The sequence below is a fragment of the Athalia rosae genome, chromosome 2 (genome assembly GCF_917208135.1).
Source record: "Athalia rosae chromosome 2, iyAthRosa1.1, whole genome shotgun sequence".
NCBI lineage: Eukaryota > Metazoa > Arthropoda > Insecta > Hymenoptera > Athaliidae > Athalia > Athalia rosae.
This window is the reverse complement of record NC_064027.1, coordinates 10314515-10335060: the sequence shown is the minus strand read 5'-3', so window position 1 is coordinate 10335060 and position 20546 is coordinate 10314515. Positions and strand designations below refer to the sequence as shown.

General features: G+C 41.5%; 1 protein-coding gene across 2 annotated transcripts in view; it reads left to right on the top strand.

The window, feature by feature from the left end:
* Positions 1-20546, top strand: part of LOC105694056 — a 159784-nt gene that overhangs the window by 91671 nt on the left and 47567 nt on the right. For both annotated transcript variants that reach the window (XM_048650451.1, XM_048650450.1), the window contains exons 3-7: positions 1430-1741; positions 1827-2230; positions 4225-4532; positions 7284-7482; positions 16493-16744. In XM_048650451.1, coding sequence (XP_048506408.1) covers positions 1430-1741; positions 1827-2230; positions 4225-4532; positions 7284-7482; positions 16493-16744 — 1475 coding nt within the window. The remainder of the gene's footprint in view (positions 1-1429; positions 1742-1826; positions 2231-4224; positions 4533-7283; positions 7483-16492; positions 16745-20546) is intronic.

The window sequence follows — 20546 nt, the reverse complement described above, 5'->3', positions numbered from 1 at the left end:
CGAAATTTATGGAATCACATTTGCTTGCCGAATTTGGATTGGTTTGCTACAACTTTTGTAGCTGATTTGACGTTTAACTGATAAAAAATACGGAAAGAGTAAAATTTTGGATGATTTTTGACCGGGTCTTCGACTCGACTTCGCATATATACTAAGTTGGAGGAATTTACTTTTGATCTTCGAGCAGACAGCATTTTTGATCATTCGGAAAAAAATTTTCTGACTTTATTATACGTGCACCGAAGGAGAAAATATACGGGCTTGGAAGACTGAATAAATATCCATTTTCAACGACAAACTCGACAATCTTGTAAGTTGTATAATCAACGGTACACGGGGGAAGAAGCACAAAGACTAGCAGCACTCCAATTGGGTCAAACATCAGCTGCTGCTGCGAAACATGGCAGACAGACGAATGGTTTTCTGATGTTGTACAGCTTATTACACGCACCGTGTCCCTAGAATCCGTTCGTAGAGGTTGGATGATCCTCCGTAAAGAATAGCGCAGCTAGGCTAATATAATTTTCTAGTAATGGTGCGTTAACGATACGACATAAAATGCTCGATAATGTCTACTGTTCGCAGTGTTCGCGCTATAACCATTGATGAGCTCCGCATGTGGACATATAGACTATATATGATTGAATGAAAATAGCACAATAGCCGAGTAGCGATTCAATTTTTATTCATTGTTCCATGAGAATATCACATACGGCCTGTATATCCTACGCCAAACGCAGTCGTTGTTGTTTTCGTACGATTGATTCTTGATGACTTTTTTTCGCATATATATAGGACATGTGGATCGTAGGGGATGAAGGTATATCCCGTGGTGGGTTCTTTTCGCGCTCGAGGTTCATCGGATGGCAGCACCGCATCTCAATCGGGTTATTTCATCCCTCTACGATAATAACTTTCGATCGTAGAGTTTTACATATTTATGGAATATTAAGGGTGGAAGAGAAAAAGAAAAATAAGAAAACAGGGGAGGTAAAAAGGGGCTTTTCCAAGGCAATATCTACTTTCTGAAAAAGCTTACCGAGCGTCTTGCTGCTAACTTCTTCGTGGTAATGCAACCCTCGCACCCGACTAATCGGGGGTCGAGAAATTCAATGAGACAAATTTCACTTTCTTGGCGCCCGCACCCTCCCCTCCTCGCGCCCAGGGCCCTTTCTTCGATAAAGTCAAAGTTCGGATCGTTAGCGCAGTGAAATTCGCCAGCCAATTTGAATTTATAAATAAATAATAAGAGAAGAAAAAATAAAGAAAAAAAGAGAGAAAAACGCAAAGAGGGGCCGTTTGACGCGTTTGACGAACAGCTAATAACCCAAAAACAACGTTGAAAAACGAAAATATGAAATGAAAGAAATCGAAGAAGAAAGTCGATTACCGGCATGCGTGTGCAGTGATTATTTTTTCGTGATTGCAGGAAGGTTCGGATAACCGAGACTCCCCGCGTAAGTTTTGTGGATCCAGGGGCAGCGGAGGTGGCAGTGGAAACGGGAGTGGGGCTAATTCGAGAGGGTCGCAGTCGTCGCCGTCGCGCAACCATCAAAGTGTTGTGGCTAACGCATTAGACGGAGCGGCTTCCGCTTTTCAGAGGAGACTTTACTTCAGAACAGCCGGAGGGAGTCGCAGCTGCACTCGCACCGTTCCCAAAGTTGTCGTCATGGGGAGCAGCACCGCTTCGGAAACCACCATAAACACGAGCACCGACAGTGCGAACACCATGGTCACCCTGGTAGGCTGATTAATTGAGAATTTCAGCGTTTCGAGTCTCGGTCGAATCGATCGATCAAAACTCTGGACAATTTTATTCACTTCAGATAACAACAACGGACGGCGAACAGGCTGATGACAGCTTAGACTACCTGGACGGAGCTCCGGAGTTATCTCCTCCCCCAGTGACCGCACCCACCCCCAAGTCGCAATCTCAATCCCAATCCCAGTCCCAGGTCCTTCAGCAAGAGTCTGATCCTCCCTATACAGCCTACGCGCGCGCCAATCATTCAGTTAGCACAACAAATTTACACGATGTCCAAATCGCACCCGTGCCGCCCCCGGTATCCCTTACTACCAATAATCAAACCCAAAACTCTAATAGTTTGACGGAGAGCCCGAAGGCACCACCGCCCACCCCCCTTGTAGGATCGCAACAGGAGTCCAGGTTCACCTTCGTCAGTGGTCGGACACCCCCGTTGCCCGATCTTAGAGTAACGGACTTTTTTAGGTGAGTTTTTCAAAACGTCCGGCGACCTTTTGGACGTAGGTTGACAGCTGGAAATCGGTGACCACTTCGCAAAGTCTGTAGGATCTCCGGTTATTTCACCTTTTTCAAGAATCGAGGATCGTTTTCCGTCCAGTTTTCCTCCCACTTTAGGAAATTAACTGATCCATCAAACCTATGCGCGACGTATCGGTGCCGATGGAATCTTTTCGATTTTTGCCATCCCAAATTCTGTCGCACATTTCATTTCGCAGCACCGTATATTAACGATAAAAAAGACAGCTACTCGTAGAGCCATACCTGAACTGATTGTAAGAAGGGAGGCGGTTGCTCCTGGTACTTCGTCGTGTCGAGAGATGGGTAGGGGACAAAGAAAGAAGAAAAAAAAAAATATACTGAAGATGGTTATGAGAAAAATTTGTAGGCGAATGGGAACCACATCGTCAAAGCTGCATTTGCAGGGTTATTTATATTCACCATGAAGAAAATGGCGCGACGATGGGCCTATCGCGGGTTGCTATTCTTCTGTACTACGACGTTATCGCTGCCTCTTCCAAGACTACTCTTTTGTCTCCCGTATCTTTCGCGGCTATGAAATCTGAAAAAGAGTGGAGAAAGCGGGGAACAGTGTAACGTCGTCATACCTTTTAACGGAAATTTGTGCACCGGTGTAGATCAGTACACCTTGCCTCCGCCGGTACTCGGGTTTTTTTTTCCCAAAGGTAAAGAAAAATCAAATTTGCCAGTTGACGAATTCGCAAAATGAAATCACCGCTGATTAGCCGAGGCGTCAGCGTATCCGAATAAACTAATAATTCGCGCAGGAATACAAAATTCTTCTTCAATCTATCATACCCGCGAGGTACACAGAGGAGAGTTGGTTATTTCCTTGTTCACGGGCTCATCCGTTGAATTTTCGGACAAATGATCTCGGTGGTTTTTTTTTTTTTTCATTACCTCGTTCGAAGGCTTTTGCCCGGAGAACTTTGGTAGCCTGACGTCCGTCACTCACTCCAAATACGAAGCAGGAAATCGAAGGATTTTCCGGAAGGCACAAAAATTTTCAACCCGAATTCCAATCAGCCGTTATAGCCACGGCGCACGTTCATTCTATCGGTATTCCACTCCAGGAACCGGTGATTATAGTTGTAGAAGAGATCAAATTGTAGCACGGTGCGGAAAAAGTCCATTCACTTCATAGTTTTTTTCCGATTTACCGTAAATACGATCGGTGTATACGCTATTTGACGATGCAATATGCATTTCGCAATTCATACATTCTGTATGAACCGGTGTGTACTCTGTGAAACAGTGTGGATCGGTTATTCTGTGAAACCAGCTTTTCTGAGTACGATAAAAATTATTCATTTCAAAAAACAAAAGGGTCGTTATTTCGGTGATTCAAATTCAAAACCCTGATTGTAGTCGTCGTGTATTATTCGGAATCAGATAGCTAAGACTCGCTATATTTCTTTGTTTGTGGGTCAGTCAACTTTGACACGGATCAGAGTTAGTTGTAATTAACAGCGATATCGCATCACGTATTACGAACAATAAGAGAGCAAGGACAAAAATTAGATCGTAATTTTCCATGGGGATGTAGCATCGCGTGATCACCTTATAGCATAACCGTGCGCGTATGTACGTGCAAATAACCGAGGGAAACAAATCCAATATTTTGTTGTCAAACTGTGCCGGGCATTGCCATACGTAAATTCTATTTCGTACATTTTATCATATCGCAGTTAATTGGTTGTAACGCAACATTTTAATCAATTCACTAGTGATCCAACGCACGTACTACATATTTGATCAACATGGCTGATGGAATTACTTGCGAATAGAAATTGATAAAATTCATCGTGCAATCGTTCCTCGCTACAACGAATAATTAGTCAACATCGTCTTCGCCAAATCACGATGACGAGTGCAACTTGTTTATGGCAAATGATCGAACGGTGTTTCTGACCTGATTTCATCTGTCACATTTTGTTCAGTACACCGGTGAGAGGATCGGTCGACGCTGGACAGCCTGACCCGAATCAGATCAACTCGCTGCTGTCGTTGGTCGCTGCGAATGAGAGAAAAAATTCTACTACCTCCGTTAATAGCGCCATGAAAAATTCGCAACGCGTAAAAGGCGAGAAAAACTGCAGTGAATTTACAGGAAAGGGGAACCAGAAGGCGGCGAAAGCTAATATCAACGTCACAACAAATCCCTTAGACATTTCACTGTGCGGTGGTGGGCAAACGGCATCTTGCGCTCAGGGATCAACCGGAAGTAGAACCAGGAGCAGAACGCCAGGTAATTATTAATAATTTTGTTCGTTTCTTCTACTTTCTTTATGACGCAGCATGGCTGGTCCGGTTTATTTTTTTTTTTTTTTTACTTTGCTTTGTTTCGAACGTACGTCTTCATAGTAAATGAAAATTGAAAATTATAGTTTTCACGGACGATAATCGATAAGATCGAGGAAAAATTTCGTACATCCTAACAAATGATCGCTTTGATTTTAATTTTCTCCATTTTTCCCCGTTCTTTTTGGTCCATTATCTCCAAATCATTTGCACATAATTGGAAAAGTTGATTCGTTGTAAATTCGAAACTCGATAAGCGAGGCGAGGACACAAATATTAGGGTACGTGAAAAATTGAAGAGTTTATCAGATAACTTTCCGCTCCATAAGCTTGAGGATGTGTCACTGAAAAAATGATTAAACGACGGGGAAGCGGCTCGTGATACTCGCTCGGAAATAATACAACACCTTCTGTAGAACGATCGCATTACTCCCGAGCATCCGTTCCGTACTTATAGCTCCTTTTGGGAGTAATTCGTAAAACTTTGTAATATCTAAAGAGAGAAGTTTTGATCCTGAAAAGTTTTCCTCGGTCTTCTCAGTTACGGTTATTAAAAATTTGTTGATAAACGCATTTTTTATTGACTCGTGTAATCAAACAGCTGCAAGATTCGCAAATTCTTAGAATGTTCCGAAGTTCAACCCTGGAATTCTCTGAATCCTTATTCAGCATTTGCAACCAAGTAGTGTGTACCATTGAAATCCGAATAGTATCACGAACTGTAATTGGTCATACATATGTGCAACGCATGATTCGACTATTATCTACTTTGTATATTTTGGAATTCATTTATTTCGAGTTACGCATACTTTTATTATGGTTTGCTTAAACCGTACCTGTTTCGACAGCGATAACTGTAAAGTACATGTATACATAATTTTGGTACAGTGACAATTACCAATGAATTGATGTTCTTTCTTTCAGAATGCCACCCCCTCGTTTCAGCCATTCATTCATGGGTCAGGCTCTTTTTCCCGTTTTGCGCCATAGGTATAGTCCGCTAGCTGCGAGAAGATCGCTGAAACCCGTGTTCTTCCTGTTCTTCTTCTTCTTCTTCTCTTCTTCTTCTTCTGTTCCTATTTCTTAACGGGTATCGTAGTATCGCCTCAGGGTTCTTCTCGCGGTGCGCGAACAGTATACTGTTTTCGCCCGCTATCAGCTGACGCGGCACGAGATACGATTGCCTCTCAAATATTTCTTTTCTTTCTACTTCCGTTCATATCCCACCTCACGTATTGCATTCGACACGTTTCGCTTTCTTTCCCTCCTTCTCACTTCCTCCTCCTCCAGCCTTTTTTGCTTTGGCGGCTCTGTTTGGTTTCTTACCTTCAGTTTCACGTAATATCGCTGATTATACACATTGGTGTTTTTGTTCTGTGAGAATTTCCGCATTTTGTCATTCTTATGTACGATTTCTGTCTGTGGTCCTCGGAGAGGTTCCCTCCAGGATCGGATGAATTTATTTTTCTCTCAGTTTTTCTATCTTTCCCACGCTCTTTTTCCTCTTCGTACCTCGTACCTGTCCATTTGTCACATTTGCCGAACAATTCACCGATTCTCTCTACGCCCATTCGCACTCACAAACACTCTTTATGTGCTATGGCTTTCGGTTTTTATCCTTTTTTGCCACCACATCTGTAACCAGTCGACGTCGAAGCTGAGCTCACATCGAACGGTTGTTATCTTGTCGATACAGATGGCAAAAATCACAGAGAAAAAGTTTCGCTACATCGCAACGACGTGATAAAATAAAATTCCACCGACAGAATTAGGTAAACAAATTACCTGGAATCAAAGGCGCAGTCGCTGTTTGTAATCTCATTGAAATCAAACGCGATTCAATTACTTGACGTCCATATGTAATCGAGGATCTATTTCCCATTCACAGGGCAGAATTCGTGTTTCAGTAACATGCCCATTACTCTTCCATTGTGGTATCGCATTACGTTATTGTTATTCATATAACATGGGAATGTGGCTCGACAAATAAACCGCGAGTACAGCACCTGATGAGCGGGCACATCTTTCCTCAATTACAATTTTATTCCCTGTAGAATTCAGTCCAAATATGTGACCGAAATTTTCTGTCGGAAATGTAAATTTTTTTACATGAGCCAGAAGTTTCTTTCATACTCGAAGCAGCGAGGGATTGAGTTTCGTTATATGTAGATGAAGAGAGATGACTGCGAAATGCATAGTTTCCAGTTATAGTTTAACCGAGGTTCTATTATTGTCTAAAAAGCACTTCAGGTCCAAAAAACATCGGCGAGTAAATTAATTATTCGAGTTTTTTTTTTTCGCAACGAAATAGGAACAATCGAATCGAATCCAGTCCAATTGAATTCGATGTGAATCAGCCTCTTCGACGCTGGTTGATAACCACGCGTGGCAGTCTGCCGATGTTATTCGCGTGATACATTTATACGACATTGTATTGAATTCATTGAAAATATAACGCAAATGATAGAACTTATATAACACACGAGATGTGCTTTTTAGCAACGTGATTTTCAGTTTAATTGTGGAAAAAGTAGGCTAAAGCTAGTTAATCTGCGCGCCTAAGGGTCAATCACGGTCGCCCCGGAGCCCCACAAGGATATTTTACGTATGTGGTCATCGCTCAGGGATCTGGGGGGCTGTTCCGGACGCGCGCGGTGCTTGACTACCAATTATATTAACTCTGATAATTTGATTAAAGGCGGAAGTGGCGGTACCAACAAGAGGACCACTCAAGCTACCATTGTTGTTCAACAGCCATCTCTGTCGCTGGACGCACCAGCGTCGACGATACTCCTAAGACCCGACGCCGATGCCAGGCGTCGCGAAGACAACATTCGTCAGCTACTCGACGTCGCCAACACGTTCACGAAGCAGGAAATCCACGATTTCGAAAGGCGGTGAGTCCGATCGGTTCGTCGATTTACAATGTTCGATATTTTTGATGCGCGATTACGAATTATCCCTTACTTCGCTGCAGTTTCGGATGAGAGTTTTATCGAAGCTGTGACACACCTCGCGTAATCACCGGCGTAATTAATCAAAAGCCATATCAGGTCTATAAATTATTACACTTCGTTGGTAGTTCGGGGGTGCTTGCAACGGCGAGTAATGAAATGTGAAATTAATAATTTCGCTAGCGTGATTGACAGGTCGAGATTAGGCTTTTGTTAACTCGGATCAATTAGGGTAACCGCTTACGGGGTCGTATCGTTCCTGGCAACACGTTCCGGACGGTAAAGGTTCGTAGGGTTGAGTCGGCTTTAAATTACACTGTTTTACGCTCGAGTTTGCGAACACGCGACGCTCTATGAGGGCGACGGTGACGCCAACCGTCCACGACTATCGCGTGGATAGATCGCCATTCGTCACCGTCGCACCCGAAAGACGCATCCGTACCATACCTCGTATCATCAACGGGGATGGAAGGAGGAAAGAGCCCGGTGCTATGACACCCTGGGCTTTCTCTCTTTGACGGTACGAGATGGATCTAATAAATGGCTCGCATGGCCGAAACGACTGGAACGAAATATGATTCCTTCGGAAAAAATCGCATTTCCTTGTACGGCTGTCGTTCGGGTGTACGGAAATATATAAGAGCAATATCAAGGAAGCCATCCTACCCCACCTCATCGCCTCGACAATAGGCTACAGGTATAGTCAGCTATATGACTCCGCACAGGGTTCATATGTTGCTTAGCAGACAACGCCCGACGACGCGACGTCCATTTTATATAACAATGGTCTGATGTAATTCTGCTGAGACGTGGTATAACTATGTAGAAACTGTGAAGTGCGAGGTGGTGCAGTGCCAACGGAAATTCTCGCGAAATAACTGGCACCAAGTTGTACGAGCGGTGAAGTTGAAGATTCTGATAGTTTTCAAATGGAAGAAACTTCAAGTTGAACAATCGTGGTGACTCGTCATCAAATTAGATATTTTCTGGCTAAGAACCGAGAAACCGTGAATTACACTTTCTCTACCAAGTACAAGGAATCGAATAAACAATATTTCGTCAATTTTGGACATTTTCTCTTACTCGTCCCTTTTTGGTTCCGCTGCAGTTCTCAATTTATGATGACCTTCAACGGCAATAATAATGAAATGCCGTTTTTGTGCACACTCGCTGTTAATAGTTGCGGTGATCCAATTAGTGAGAAACTATGAGAAGGAGCATTAATTTCTTACTTCATAATTCACATATCTTGCTTGGGTTCATCTGAATGCGTGAATACGCGCGTCGATCGACCTCGTGAGAAAGCAAGATTTGTTGAAAAAGTCGTCGGACCGAAGGCTACGAGTATTTGGTAGCAATTCATTGAAATTGCTCCGTAATTAAATATACTCCATCCCACTCTTGGACCTGTTCTTGGTTAGAATCAGCAGGGTCTAAGACTTTGGCGTTAACTAGGGAGGTTTGAAACGGGTGTGGGGGATGAGGAGTTCTAATTGTGAGATATATCCGAAGCTGCGAAGTACACGGTAGGCATATCCCAGTGCCTGGCACGCGAAACGGTATTTAAGTCGAAGGATCGATAGCCTTGCACCCGATTCAACGTATGCGGGTAACGGGATAGGGACGGTAATATAATTGCCACTAAATAGTAACCCATTTTTCTCTTTCATTTCTTCTATCAGGGTATTATTTCCTTCTTCCTAATTTGCTATCTGCCTTCTTTTTTTTTTTTTTTTTTGTAACCTGATTCCTATCGCCCGATCAAAAGTTCTATCACATGATTCTGGAAAAAACAGAGAAGTGGAATCAAGGGCTCTCATCGTCGAAAACATCGTAAGAAAATCTGAATTAAGCCCGGCTTCGAGTGAGAACCAGAGGGAAGTAATTAGAGCCAAGAATGGACGTGGGATCATTGCAAACTCAAATATTCCAAATTACGATGTCTTTTGTTCGTGCTGCTATGAGTTACTCTTGAGAAACTTCTCGAGTTTCTTGGTAACAGAAAATTGATCTCAAAGCCTCGTATATACCTGTCGCAGAAGGTTAACCTCGATCAATGCTCTGAGGTTTCAAAAGCGTACACTGAGAAAAATGTCTTGTTAGTACATCCAAATCCTTGTCACCTCAACCAAATTATTTATGGTCATTTTTGAGTCAACTAAACCTTTTAGTCCATTCAACCGAAATTCCTTGGTTATTCGTAGGCGAAACACAACGCTGAAAAAATGGGACTTCGGCAGGTCGAGCGATAGGGGCGTAGTTCAATTTTTCGCCACTGGGTGGTCGGGTGTTCTCGCAACCGAAGAACTACCAGGGCAATTTAAGATTTGACAGGGAAAACCCCGCCGGTGTTCAACTATACGCTTACGTTATATCAGAATTACCAACATACGATTCTGTTATTACAGACACAAACTACGCCTCCACTCCTTTGGTTGTATAACATACCTGCCATACACTGTTCAACAGTTCAGTCCAGAACTCTCACATCCTTACAAGCCGTGACTTCTTCACTAGTACACCAAAAATCAGTCCTCTGCAGGACTCTTCTAGCAAATATCCACCGACCCGCAGCCAATAGGCTCCCAGTCCGAACATCTGATTAAATGAGCATTATTTGGAAAGCCGCCCGCCAGAATGCCTCTTTTCCACGCTGGTAACAATATATTCTTCTGCAATTCCGAGGAAATTCTATTTCATTTTTTGCAACTCATCGATTTGCTAATAGCAATTTTATCAGCATACTAATCAAATATTTGACGGAAACTGTTTCCGTATTTTTTCTTGGTCGGCTAATATCCGTTCGTTCAATACCTATTTAATATTATACATACATATATCGGTATTTATTCACGTTCGAATATTGAGAAACAATTATAGAACAAATGTCTGTCTCGATTTATGTATTACGACTGATACATATACCGCTAGAATTTATTCCTTTCCGAAAATCAGTCCTTTTTATAGCTTCAGTGTTCAGACTACAAGCATAAGGTGGTATGTGACTGCACGTCCCTATGATATATAGGAATATGTATAGGTACCCTCACCACAGAGCCGAAATAACATCGACATTGCCTCCTGACTATCAGATATTGGAACCCCATTGTTGTCCCGTCTACCTGCGACCTCATCAATAATAGAAAGGAAGAAAAAAATTAACGACATCAATAAAAAGAACACTAGACGAGAAAAAGACCGCATGCATTCAACATGTCGGTCGCCGATACGAGCTCTGATCATTAATTATAGAAGATCAACAACATTCGAATCGTTCGCTAAACGGCATCAATGATTACGTGTAATCCTTTTTCTCAGAAACCTGCAGTTAAGTCAACTTTGAACAGTTTTTATCAAGATTTGCTCTTTCTCTGACAGAATCTCTCTACGATTTCCAATGAAACGATGCTCGCTAAGCCATCGGCTCAGATCGGCGGACTCGGACTACAATTCGCCGGAAATGAGAAATGTCTAGAATATCTGGTTAGAATTTAAGTACCAACACAAGTCGCACATGCCACGAACATAAAAACTATTAGCCAGACTCTGTGACCGGACCGCACGGCTTTTTCGCTATCTATTCAACACTTATATAGATGCGAATATTAACACATAAATATACCCACACATATTCCTGGGCACATGAAAATGTGCGAGTCAAGAAAGACTCCCTTCCGGAAATTACCATTTACAAGAGCTGAGCCGAGATGATGAGAGGCTGCGTAGAGTGCGACGGGTAATATAGGTATAACTTGAGGCGCGAAGAGAGATGGAAGGAGAACGGGTCCTTGAGCTAAGGTCGAGGTTCGGGGAGGAAAATAAATTTCTTTTCACATTTCTTATAACTTTTTTCCCTCTCTTTTTTTTATTTCTCTTTTCGTTTTCTCACAAATTTTGTTTCGTATTTAGTGATATTTTTTGTATTACCAATACGGCGTCGCTGCAGTTGACAGTTTGACAGCAAACTCGGCAAACGACTTTCTTGTATGGAATATATTTTCTCAAATCTACTTAGCGCAAAACACTAGTGAGTCTGTCGATAAATATATAAATCCATGTGCAGTCCGTCGATGGTATTTCACACATAATTCTTTACGATTAAAAAAAAAAAAAAAAACCAAGTAACGCAGGCACTCCGATCCAGTGCACATATGCGTGCATCTTTCGCTGCGGGTGGAGGTACTCCGGTGCTTTTGTCGATGCGGTTGTGCGGTCTTATTTCTTTTTCAAACGTCAACGTGAATTATTATATTATTCCGACACGGACAGATGGATTTATTAAGCCGATGAAAAATTGGATTTCTCGATTTATGAAATACATATAATAATCACGTGACAGTCCAACGTCAATCGTACGAGGTACAACATTTCGAAATGGTATATTATCCGCGTCGTTGATCACGACTATCTAACTCAAATTTCGCGATTCAACTTACAAAGTTCATCGTTGAACGAGTAAATTGTAACACTTAAAATATATAAATCCTGTTACGCGCATTACGCGTAGCTTTCTCATTCTACCTCGAGAAAAAGGTTTCGTTTAACTTCAAACCACGTCGAAGTTTCGTTCCTCTGTTCCCAGTTATAACATGCTGCAAAGGGTTAGTGGTGTACCGTGCAGGTACGTACGTACTTCCTGTATCGTACGATACGTACACGTACACAATGTACGTCAACTGCTACTCCGAGAAAACTTTTTATTGTGTTACATTGCGTGCGCTAACTGAATAAATTTCATAGTAAATTTATACACCTTACCTCCCGCCTCCTCCTCTGCCAAGACGTTGTTATTCGTTGGCGTAATAGAAAATGTGCTCTGTAATGTCTCTTATGGTGCAAAGACGATAAGACGACGGTATACTACCTTTTTATACGAGTTTGATTATAAGGAGTAAACAAACATGTATCCGTGTACGTTACAACATTTTGTACAGGTCGTCTCTTTAACATTAAAATGTTATTATCTATATTTTATAGGATCATTTTGTTTACGACATACGTTGAAGAGGTATCATGTGAAACCTACAAAACGATCCAAAGAACCCAAAAATAATTCGATTTTTGAGCAAAAAATAAATCATTGTTTTAGTTGGGTTTATTATGCTTTTCTGACGTATTTTGATCTCAGGAATCCGAATCTGAGAGAAAAATTGACCTATCTCTCAAATTGACCGAGTTATCGCCAATTTTCAGCTTTTTGGAGCCGAAAAAGAAAAATTTATTTTATAGTCTATCTTAATGTAATTTGAGCTCAGGAATCCGAATCTGAGAGAAAAATTGATCTATCTTCGAAAATCACTGAATTATCCCCATTTCTTCGCATTTTTTAGCATAAATTCGACGATATCTCGAAGGGAAAAAATCTTAGCTCAATTTGGACAACGGATTCGTGTTCCTGAAGTCAAAATACATAAGAAAAGTGCTATACGATCAATTTTTAAAAATAAAAATTTTTGGCCGAAATTTGAAAAAATCGTAAGGGGTACCCCTTGGAAAAATCTCAAATTTTGGTCGAAAATTTTTATTTTTTAAAATTGATCGTATGGCACTTTTTCTATGTATTTTGACCTCAGGAATACGAATCCGTTGTCCAAATTGAGCTACGATTTTTTCCCTTCGAGATATCTCCATTTTTATGCTAAAAAATGCGAAGAAATGGGGATAACTCAGTGATTTTTGAAGATAGATCAATTTTTCTCTCAGATTCGGATTCCTGAGCTCAAATTACATTAGGATAGACTATAAAATTAATTTTTTATTTTCGGTCCCAAAAAGCTGAAAATTGGCGATAACTCGGTCAATTTGAGAGATAGGTCAATTTTTCTCTCAGATTCGGATTCCTGAGATCAAAATACGTCAGAAAAGCATAATAAACCCAACTAAAACAATGATTTATTTTTTGCTCAAATTTCGAATTATTATTTGGTTCTTCAAGAGTAATCTCACATATAATCAGCTCAGGAATCCAAATCTGAAAGCCAAAATCATCCACTCACGCAATCGATCGAGTAATCATCGGGTGGAAAAAATTTTTCACCTAGTATTTTGAGGTAGCCCACTCGTTTTTCGAATAAATAATTAATCAAGTGGGGTACTTCCAGCAATAAAATTGTTTTTTTGGTCAAAAATCATTGGAAACATCAGAGCAGAACATCTTTGCGACGAAATTTGAATCTGTAGAAATGACACAGTTCCCTTGTTATTACTGCGGCGAACTTTATACTATAACAGATCGCTTTTCGTCATCGCGGCGAACTTAGATTTTCACAAGATTTTTTTATTCATACGGAGGGATAACAAAAATAATTGCAGTAATCAAATATCATAATTATGGCTGACGACGAGAATAAACTAATAATAATAATTGTTATAGTAATAATGACAACAATAATCATGATGATAATAGCCAACGACGAAGCTTGAGATTAAATTCTCCAGCCAGTATAAAATGTCGAGGGACTCGTGCGGTATAAGAAAACGTCTTCCCGTTCAGACGGAAATCCCGGGTACAGTATAACTATACTTATAGCTGTACTCATACCTATCCCACGGGAAGGAGAAGAAAAGACCGGAAGTAAAATGAAAACGGATAGAGTAGCGGAATAGCGAAAGTTGTAGGAGAGAAAATAAGTTTTCGTCGCTCGGCAAGAGCGCGCAAGTTCGAAAAACCCTTATCCAGATACGCGTCCAATGTGTGGGGAGTATGCCAATTTTTATGATCGTGCAACGTTCGCTTGTGTCGTGATATGCACCCAAATTTCTCAACTCCTTTTTGCATCGATATCGAGAAAAATACACGAGAGGATTCGGTCAGCTGGTGACCAAGATAATTTTTTCCTTCGTATCATGTTCTGGACGGAAAATTGTTTACTTACAAGTTGTACGATATTTCGCGATAAATGCGGTCGTTGGTTACGAGTGAGAGGAACGCCTATCTCACCAAAGCCAAAGACACCGTGCCTTTTGGGCATTTTGTTGCCTACGCTCGTCGGTTCGGATTTCAAAGCTAACGGGTGACCGAACACCAAGATAGTCCGCACCAAGTACTTTCACCAAGCGAAGAACTACACGTATCGACATATCACAGTCGGATGTCTACTATACAGGGTGAGTCACGCCAAGTGTCGAGAATGGGCGGGACTCAATAGGCACGAGACCCCACCCCTTTAAGGCCCCGCCCCTTTGAGGCCCCGCCTCTAGCCAATCAACAACTCTTCAATTTGTTGATTGGCTGAAGGGCCCGAGCCTCGAGCCTATCGAGTCCCTCCCATTCTCGATACTTGGAGAGACTCACCCTGTATAATTACGTGCATCTACATTATGGGTTCAATACCTATTCCTTTGGAGTAGTATGTAAAATGAGAAAAATGCTGCTGGATCTCGTAGATAGTTTCCTTAGGAACCCTTTTCGAATGGTTCACAGGAAAAAAAATTCAACATCCCCGATGTGGCATCGCTTCGCGCTTGAAAGTGTTTTATGCTAAAGTCATCGCTTTCTCTCGATGTTATCGATGAATGGTCCATATGAAATTTGTAGCGGACCGGATTCTGAACATTCTTTGTATGTTTTTTCGATTACTCGAATATTATCAGAGATACCAAGGGTCAAAATTAGCTTTCCAGCATCTTCCGCCACCTTCCATTCCCCTTGGAACGCGGGCGCCGAGAAAACCGGAGCACCACCAGCTACGAGGTGAAGAGCCAGGGCTTCGGGGGATGGTGGGTAGCACCACGCAGCTTTATCGCCACTTGAGCGCGGAATTTTTCTTCAATTCTAGCCGGGTAGCTTCTTGCAGAGCTTACTAGACTTACGGCAGGAGTATCGAGGCCATCCTTATCTTCTAACAGCGGGGCATTCACATGGGATAAGGGTTGCGCGGAGCGACAGAGTAGACGAGGGGGTGATTCCCGAGGGACCGTTTGGGATTCGGCGATCACTCCGCAGCCCCGGTCGTCATTCGAATAACGGCAACAGCTCCACAGGCGTGCCCACCTAGCCCCCTTCTAAAATTTTCAGCCCCCAGGTAGACTTGAAGCGTTTAAGCCACCGGTGGTATCATACCTGCTAGAGACTATTATTTGTTCGACCTCCGTGTTACTAGTTCGATTAGTTGATTTTATCGATCCTTGGCATAGCGAAGGCCATGGATTTTACTTCAAGAGTTTCGCTCTGATAGAAATTACTGTAAATTCTGTCAGAAAACTAATTTCAAGTTTTCTACTCCTACGTGTGTAACTTCTTTGTTATTATCCTCTTTTTCTTGGGACACGGTCGTGCTCGGAATACTTGATCATCAGACGTGTACCACTTAGGCAATGAACGGAACACTCGTAAATCCTAGGTTCATATCCAAAATAGAACCAATCATCGTAAAACCGGTGGATCGAGACAATTGATGTTTCAGAAACACATCAACTTTTCAATGGTGGTAAATGCGATCCAATGTCAAGACGGAAAAGAAAAATCGTTTCACGTTGATCTCCGAAGTTTCAACCCCCAAAGCAGGTTCTTTTCGATAATCTTTGCCTCTGTCTGAAAATCTACGTCCTCTATAAATTTACGAGGTCGTAAAGAAAGAATTTATCAATTGAATCCCGTCCGATGTGCGTGGTTCGATCACGTTGCCACTATACGACGAAAGTGAAGGTATTGAATCAACGAGTACGATTTGTTTGTGAAAGTTTCTCACTCATGCTTGACTCGCCGATCGAGCATCTAAACATAGCGCAGGAGGCCGGTCCAAACGACACTTTCGCCTCAAGCTTAAAGAGCCGAATTTGACTCTGCTGATAAATTCTAGGGTCCGCCAATGTCGCCGGAACGATATTTTTCGCGATCTCGGCTCCTAGCGACCGTTTAAATGACGGGAGGCTGAATTCGGAAGAATGTAACATGATAGAAATTGGATTTAGAATTTTTCAAAATTCATAGGGGGAATTTTCCAAATTACAGGTATGGAAGTCCGCATCACAGCAGGTCGCAATCCGTAAAAACACCAGGTAGCCGGGCTTCTGGGCGTCCGAATTACTTGTGCCTACCTCAGCAACGTTCCCGCGTAGCTAGTATGCCGAATACAGGTCACGAGGAGGAATACTACAGACTGAGGCACTTCAGCATCACTGTAAAAGGCATCGTCAATAGAGGAGACTCCCTTAAAAGCCGAAGATCGCGCTCCAACAATAGCGTCGCGTCCAGTAATTCGAGGTAGGTCCATTCTTTCAATACCCTCCGCAATTTATCAAGAATGTCGGGTGACTGTTGCCGCTCAAACTGCGAATATATTATCGAGACTTCGTTGTGGGCAAAAAAAGAAAAAAGAAAACAAAGTCACCAAAGATATATCTCAATGTAAGGTGTATATTGGAAATCGAGGATATTTCCTAACATTTTCACCAAAATCTCGACCAGATTCTTCTGTGAGTTACACAATTGCAGTATCAACCTACGTCGTTAACATTTACGCGAATCACACGTCCGCTGAAATACCACGAGAGTTCCGATGTTGTTCACATGGACGTTTCGAAGCGATTTAGTTTGTCGAAATTACAATTAAACTTTTCCTATACGAACAAAATAAATTGCCGTTCATATGCCACTCACTTTCAGTCTAACTCGCGGCGAGTTTATACTTCAGTTTTGATGTAGTTTAGCCCTGTATAAATGCGGTCATCTACAGAAATTTTACGGAGCATCATTCCGTAAGTATGATCGATGAATCGCAGATAAGATTTACATTTTTTAATAGATGTTCAACAATCGGGAGGCACGACGCGTCCTTTTTATCTATAATAGTGGTGGAAACGAGAGTGAAAAGATAGGAAATGTCATTGCTCCGTGCTCGCAGTTTCCAATTCATCTTGAATGACAACTCGTCAAGGAGTCGGAGCGATACGAAAGTTTCGATCAATATTCGCGGCAAAGAGCCTCTGGTTCTGGGTACGCTGAAATGAGATTCATCCGAGGATTTATCGTAGGATTTGGCGACAGGATATTGGATTCAAATAATTATTCAAAAGCCAACCAGCACTTATGGGTTTTGTCAAGGATTCGAAAGCTTGTACTTGTTGTCCCACAGCTCACATACCGTGCCTTCACGCAAGAGGTCGTCATAGGAAAATCGATGAAACGGGGTGCGGACCTTTTTTAGTCTTTTAAATATCATCGGACTGTTCTTCTTCACTGTCGGTCTAGTCACCTAGGTCTTCCTAGCCCCCTTCTACGAGGGTTCATACCTATAAGTGCATTGTTTTCCATTTCAAATCCACTTTCCAAATTTTTATAAAAAATGTGAAGAACTAGAAACAAAACTTGCATCGTCAAAGATAAACCAAAAGCTAGATAAAGTGATTTCGGAAATCACATATCCGTCAAAACTAAACATCGATTTCACACATAAAAATTGTGTTCCAATTTTGACGATTCAAATTTTGTTCACAAGCCTCCGAAGTTTTTTATGAAAATTTGTTGACCAATTTTTGAAATCATTTTTCAATGACAACGCTAAGGTTTGAGTGACAAAAGTCATGCGCTTGGGGACAGTCCGATGCTATTCAACTGGCCAATAATCTTACACTGACTCCCCTATATTGATGACGTCCTATGAGAAAGCACGATACCTATATTACATGTTGACATTGTGATCAATGTGTGACACACACCCCATGTTAGATAGAATCACATTCAGCGTGGCTCGTAGGTTTATTTATGGGGCAAGAATTTGAAGGCACAAAAAGCAGCAGTTCGTTGGAAAATAAGGCTAGAAAGTATCAGCGTGAGAATGTATATAAAATCTAAAAAGAGCAAAAAAAAAAAATGGAGAAGGGAGGAAAAAAGTGGATACTACGGTGCAAATGCATTCTGAATATAATTATGCTGATGGGAAAATTGTATTACGTTGGCGTACGCTTGCAGCCTTAGAGAAGCGTGCGGCGCATGTTATTACTACACGAACTATTCGACGTACATGTAATTCGCAGGAGTATGAAGTTCGTGTAATCAGAGAATTTTTATTGAAAATTTCACCTGAATAATAATGTTGGCATAAAGAATCAAAAGAAAGCGTGATACGGTTAGAGCTGAATTAATAACTCGCCATAAATAATAAAATCCTGGAATTCGCGGCGGGGGTAGGGATTACGATGTGGCTGTTGGAGTGCTGCAGGCCGCGTTTCAAAATAATCGAGTTATCGCGCCCGCGATTACTGACAATCAGATTCGGGTACCCACTCAAATTCTTTGTGAAATTGTGGTTTCGAAATTTGCCAGATATTTTTTTTTATTCCGTTCTCTTTTTTTCTGCGGGTGCTTGTGAAAAACCCTCACTTTTTCATTCATTCTCTTTGCACGAGTGACAAAGCTACGATTAACCCGTTTTAGAAATTCTATGAAATTAGAAAACAAAAGATCTGTGGAACCGAAACATTTTTGCATCGAATAGAGAAAGCAAGAATTATCCCGGAGTTTGAAGTTGAGACTGTGGGATGATAATAAAATTGGTATTATTTCCTCAAATACACGCCCAGCCTTCCAGTCCTACCGTTGCCATAGTGTTATATAGAGTATCGAGTGCGAAATTTGAAACGTGTCAGGATTACTGATTTTGGTTAACACCGCTTTTTTCCAATATTTGACAGCTGTCGATCTCAAATCAGATGTTTGTATATAAAATGTATAGTCTTGGCCAAAAGTAAAAGTAAAATATATTATCGATATTGCTGAATCAGCGTGAATTCGATGCGAAGCAAATGTATTGACATGCAAGGTGGCATTGTCATCAACTGTAATTAATATTTGATCGGACCTCCTTTGGCGCTTATGACGGCCATAAGGCTGTCTAATACTTTTGGCCAAGGCTCTACAACAATATACATGCTCATACCAACTCCTAATCCTACAGAAGTAAATGCGCAACTGCGTAAAATGATTTAGTACGATGTAAATTTTAGTTTATAGCCGAAAGTTTCTTCACGTACCGAGGTTTCCAAAATATCGAGCGGACTACAGTTATTCACATCGATTGAAACTCTTGGGCCGGTGTAATATATTTGTCGCGGAATTCAGTCGAAACAACATTCTCGAGAAGTTTTTGCTCGCGATAATAACGCGGTATTATTGAAAACAAAAATGTCATTTTACGCATAGATTCTCGTATAGTTGTAATTAAAGTTGTTTCTGACATCGAAGATCCTATAGCGCCTGAATTATTAACTCTATGGTATTCAATTGAACTCCGGTAATATTTTCAGTATATGGAATAATCAAATCACCGATTTCACGTATCGTACAATAGTATAAAGTAGCGAAAACAGACACCGCGGAGGTAAGACGGCAGAAATACGCGAAAAGGTTAACGTTTCTGACATTGTTTCTTGACTCCGCATGCTCCAGAAAACATTTTACAATACTATCTATGATAAACGGAATAATGATACCTGAAAGCCCGCGCGGAAATCGAAAAAAGTAATTCTAAAATTACGCTGTACGAGTCCAGTCCGAACGTCCGTTCTGCGAAAAGTCGACATAATCGATCCAATCTCATATAGGAATGAGTAAATTTTTGACAGCTGTTTTTTTCCGGTCAGCTTATACAACTACAGTGGCTGAATGTATCATAATCATTTTTCATTGAGCTTCCGCTCTAATTCTCAAGGATACTGCATGTTTCACGATTTCAGAACACAGCAAATGGAAGAATATCGATTTCAACGTGTCTGACGACACTCTAAATCGAACGCGTGAGTTTACGTGTGACACTAAGCAACGTAGACGCACGTGTTGGACCTTAGAGAGTCGCCCGATCTCGCAAATCGACAATTGAGTACGCCGGAGATGTGAAACATACTCGCAGCGCGGGAGAAAAGATCCTGCGTTATAACCGTATGAATCCCCCCAAAAAACATGTCACCAATTTGGTTTACCGCCGACCAGAAACGGTGTGAGAAACGATTCCAGTATAAAATACGGACATGATTGTACGGGCGATGCAAATGCAAATGTCCACGTTCAA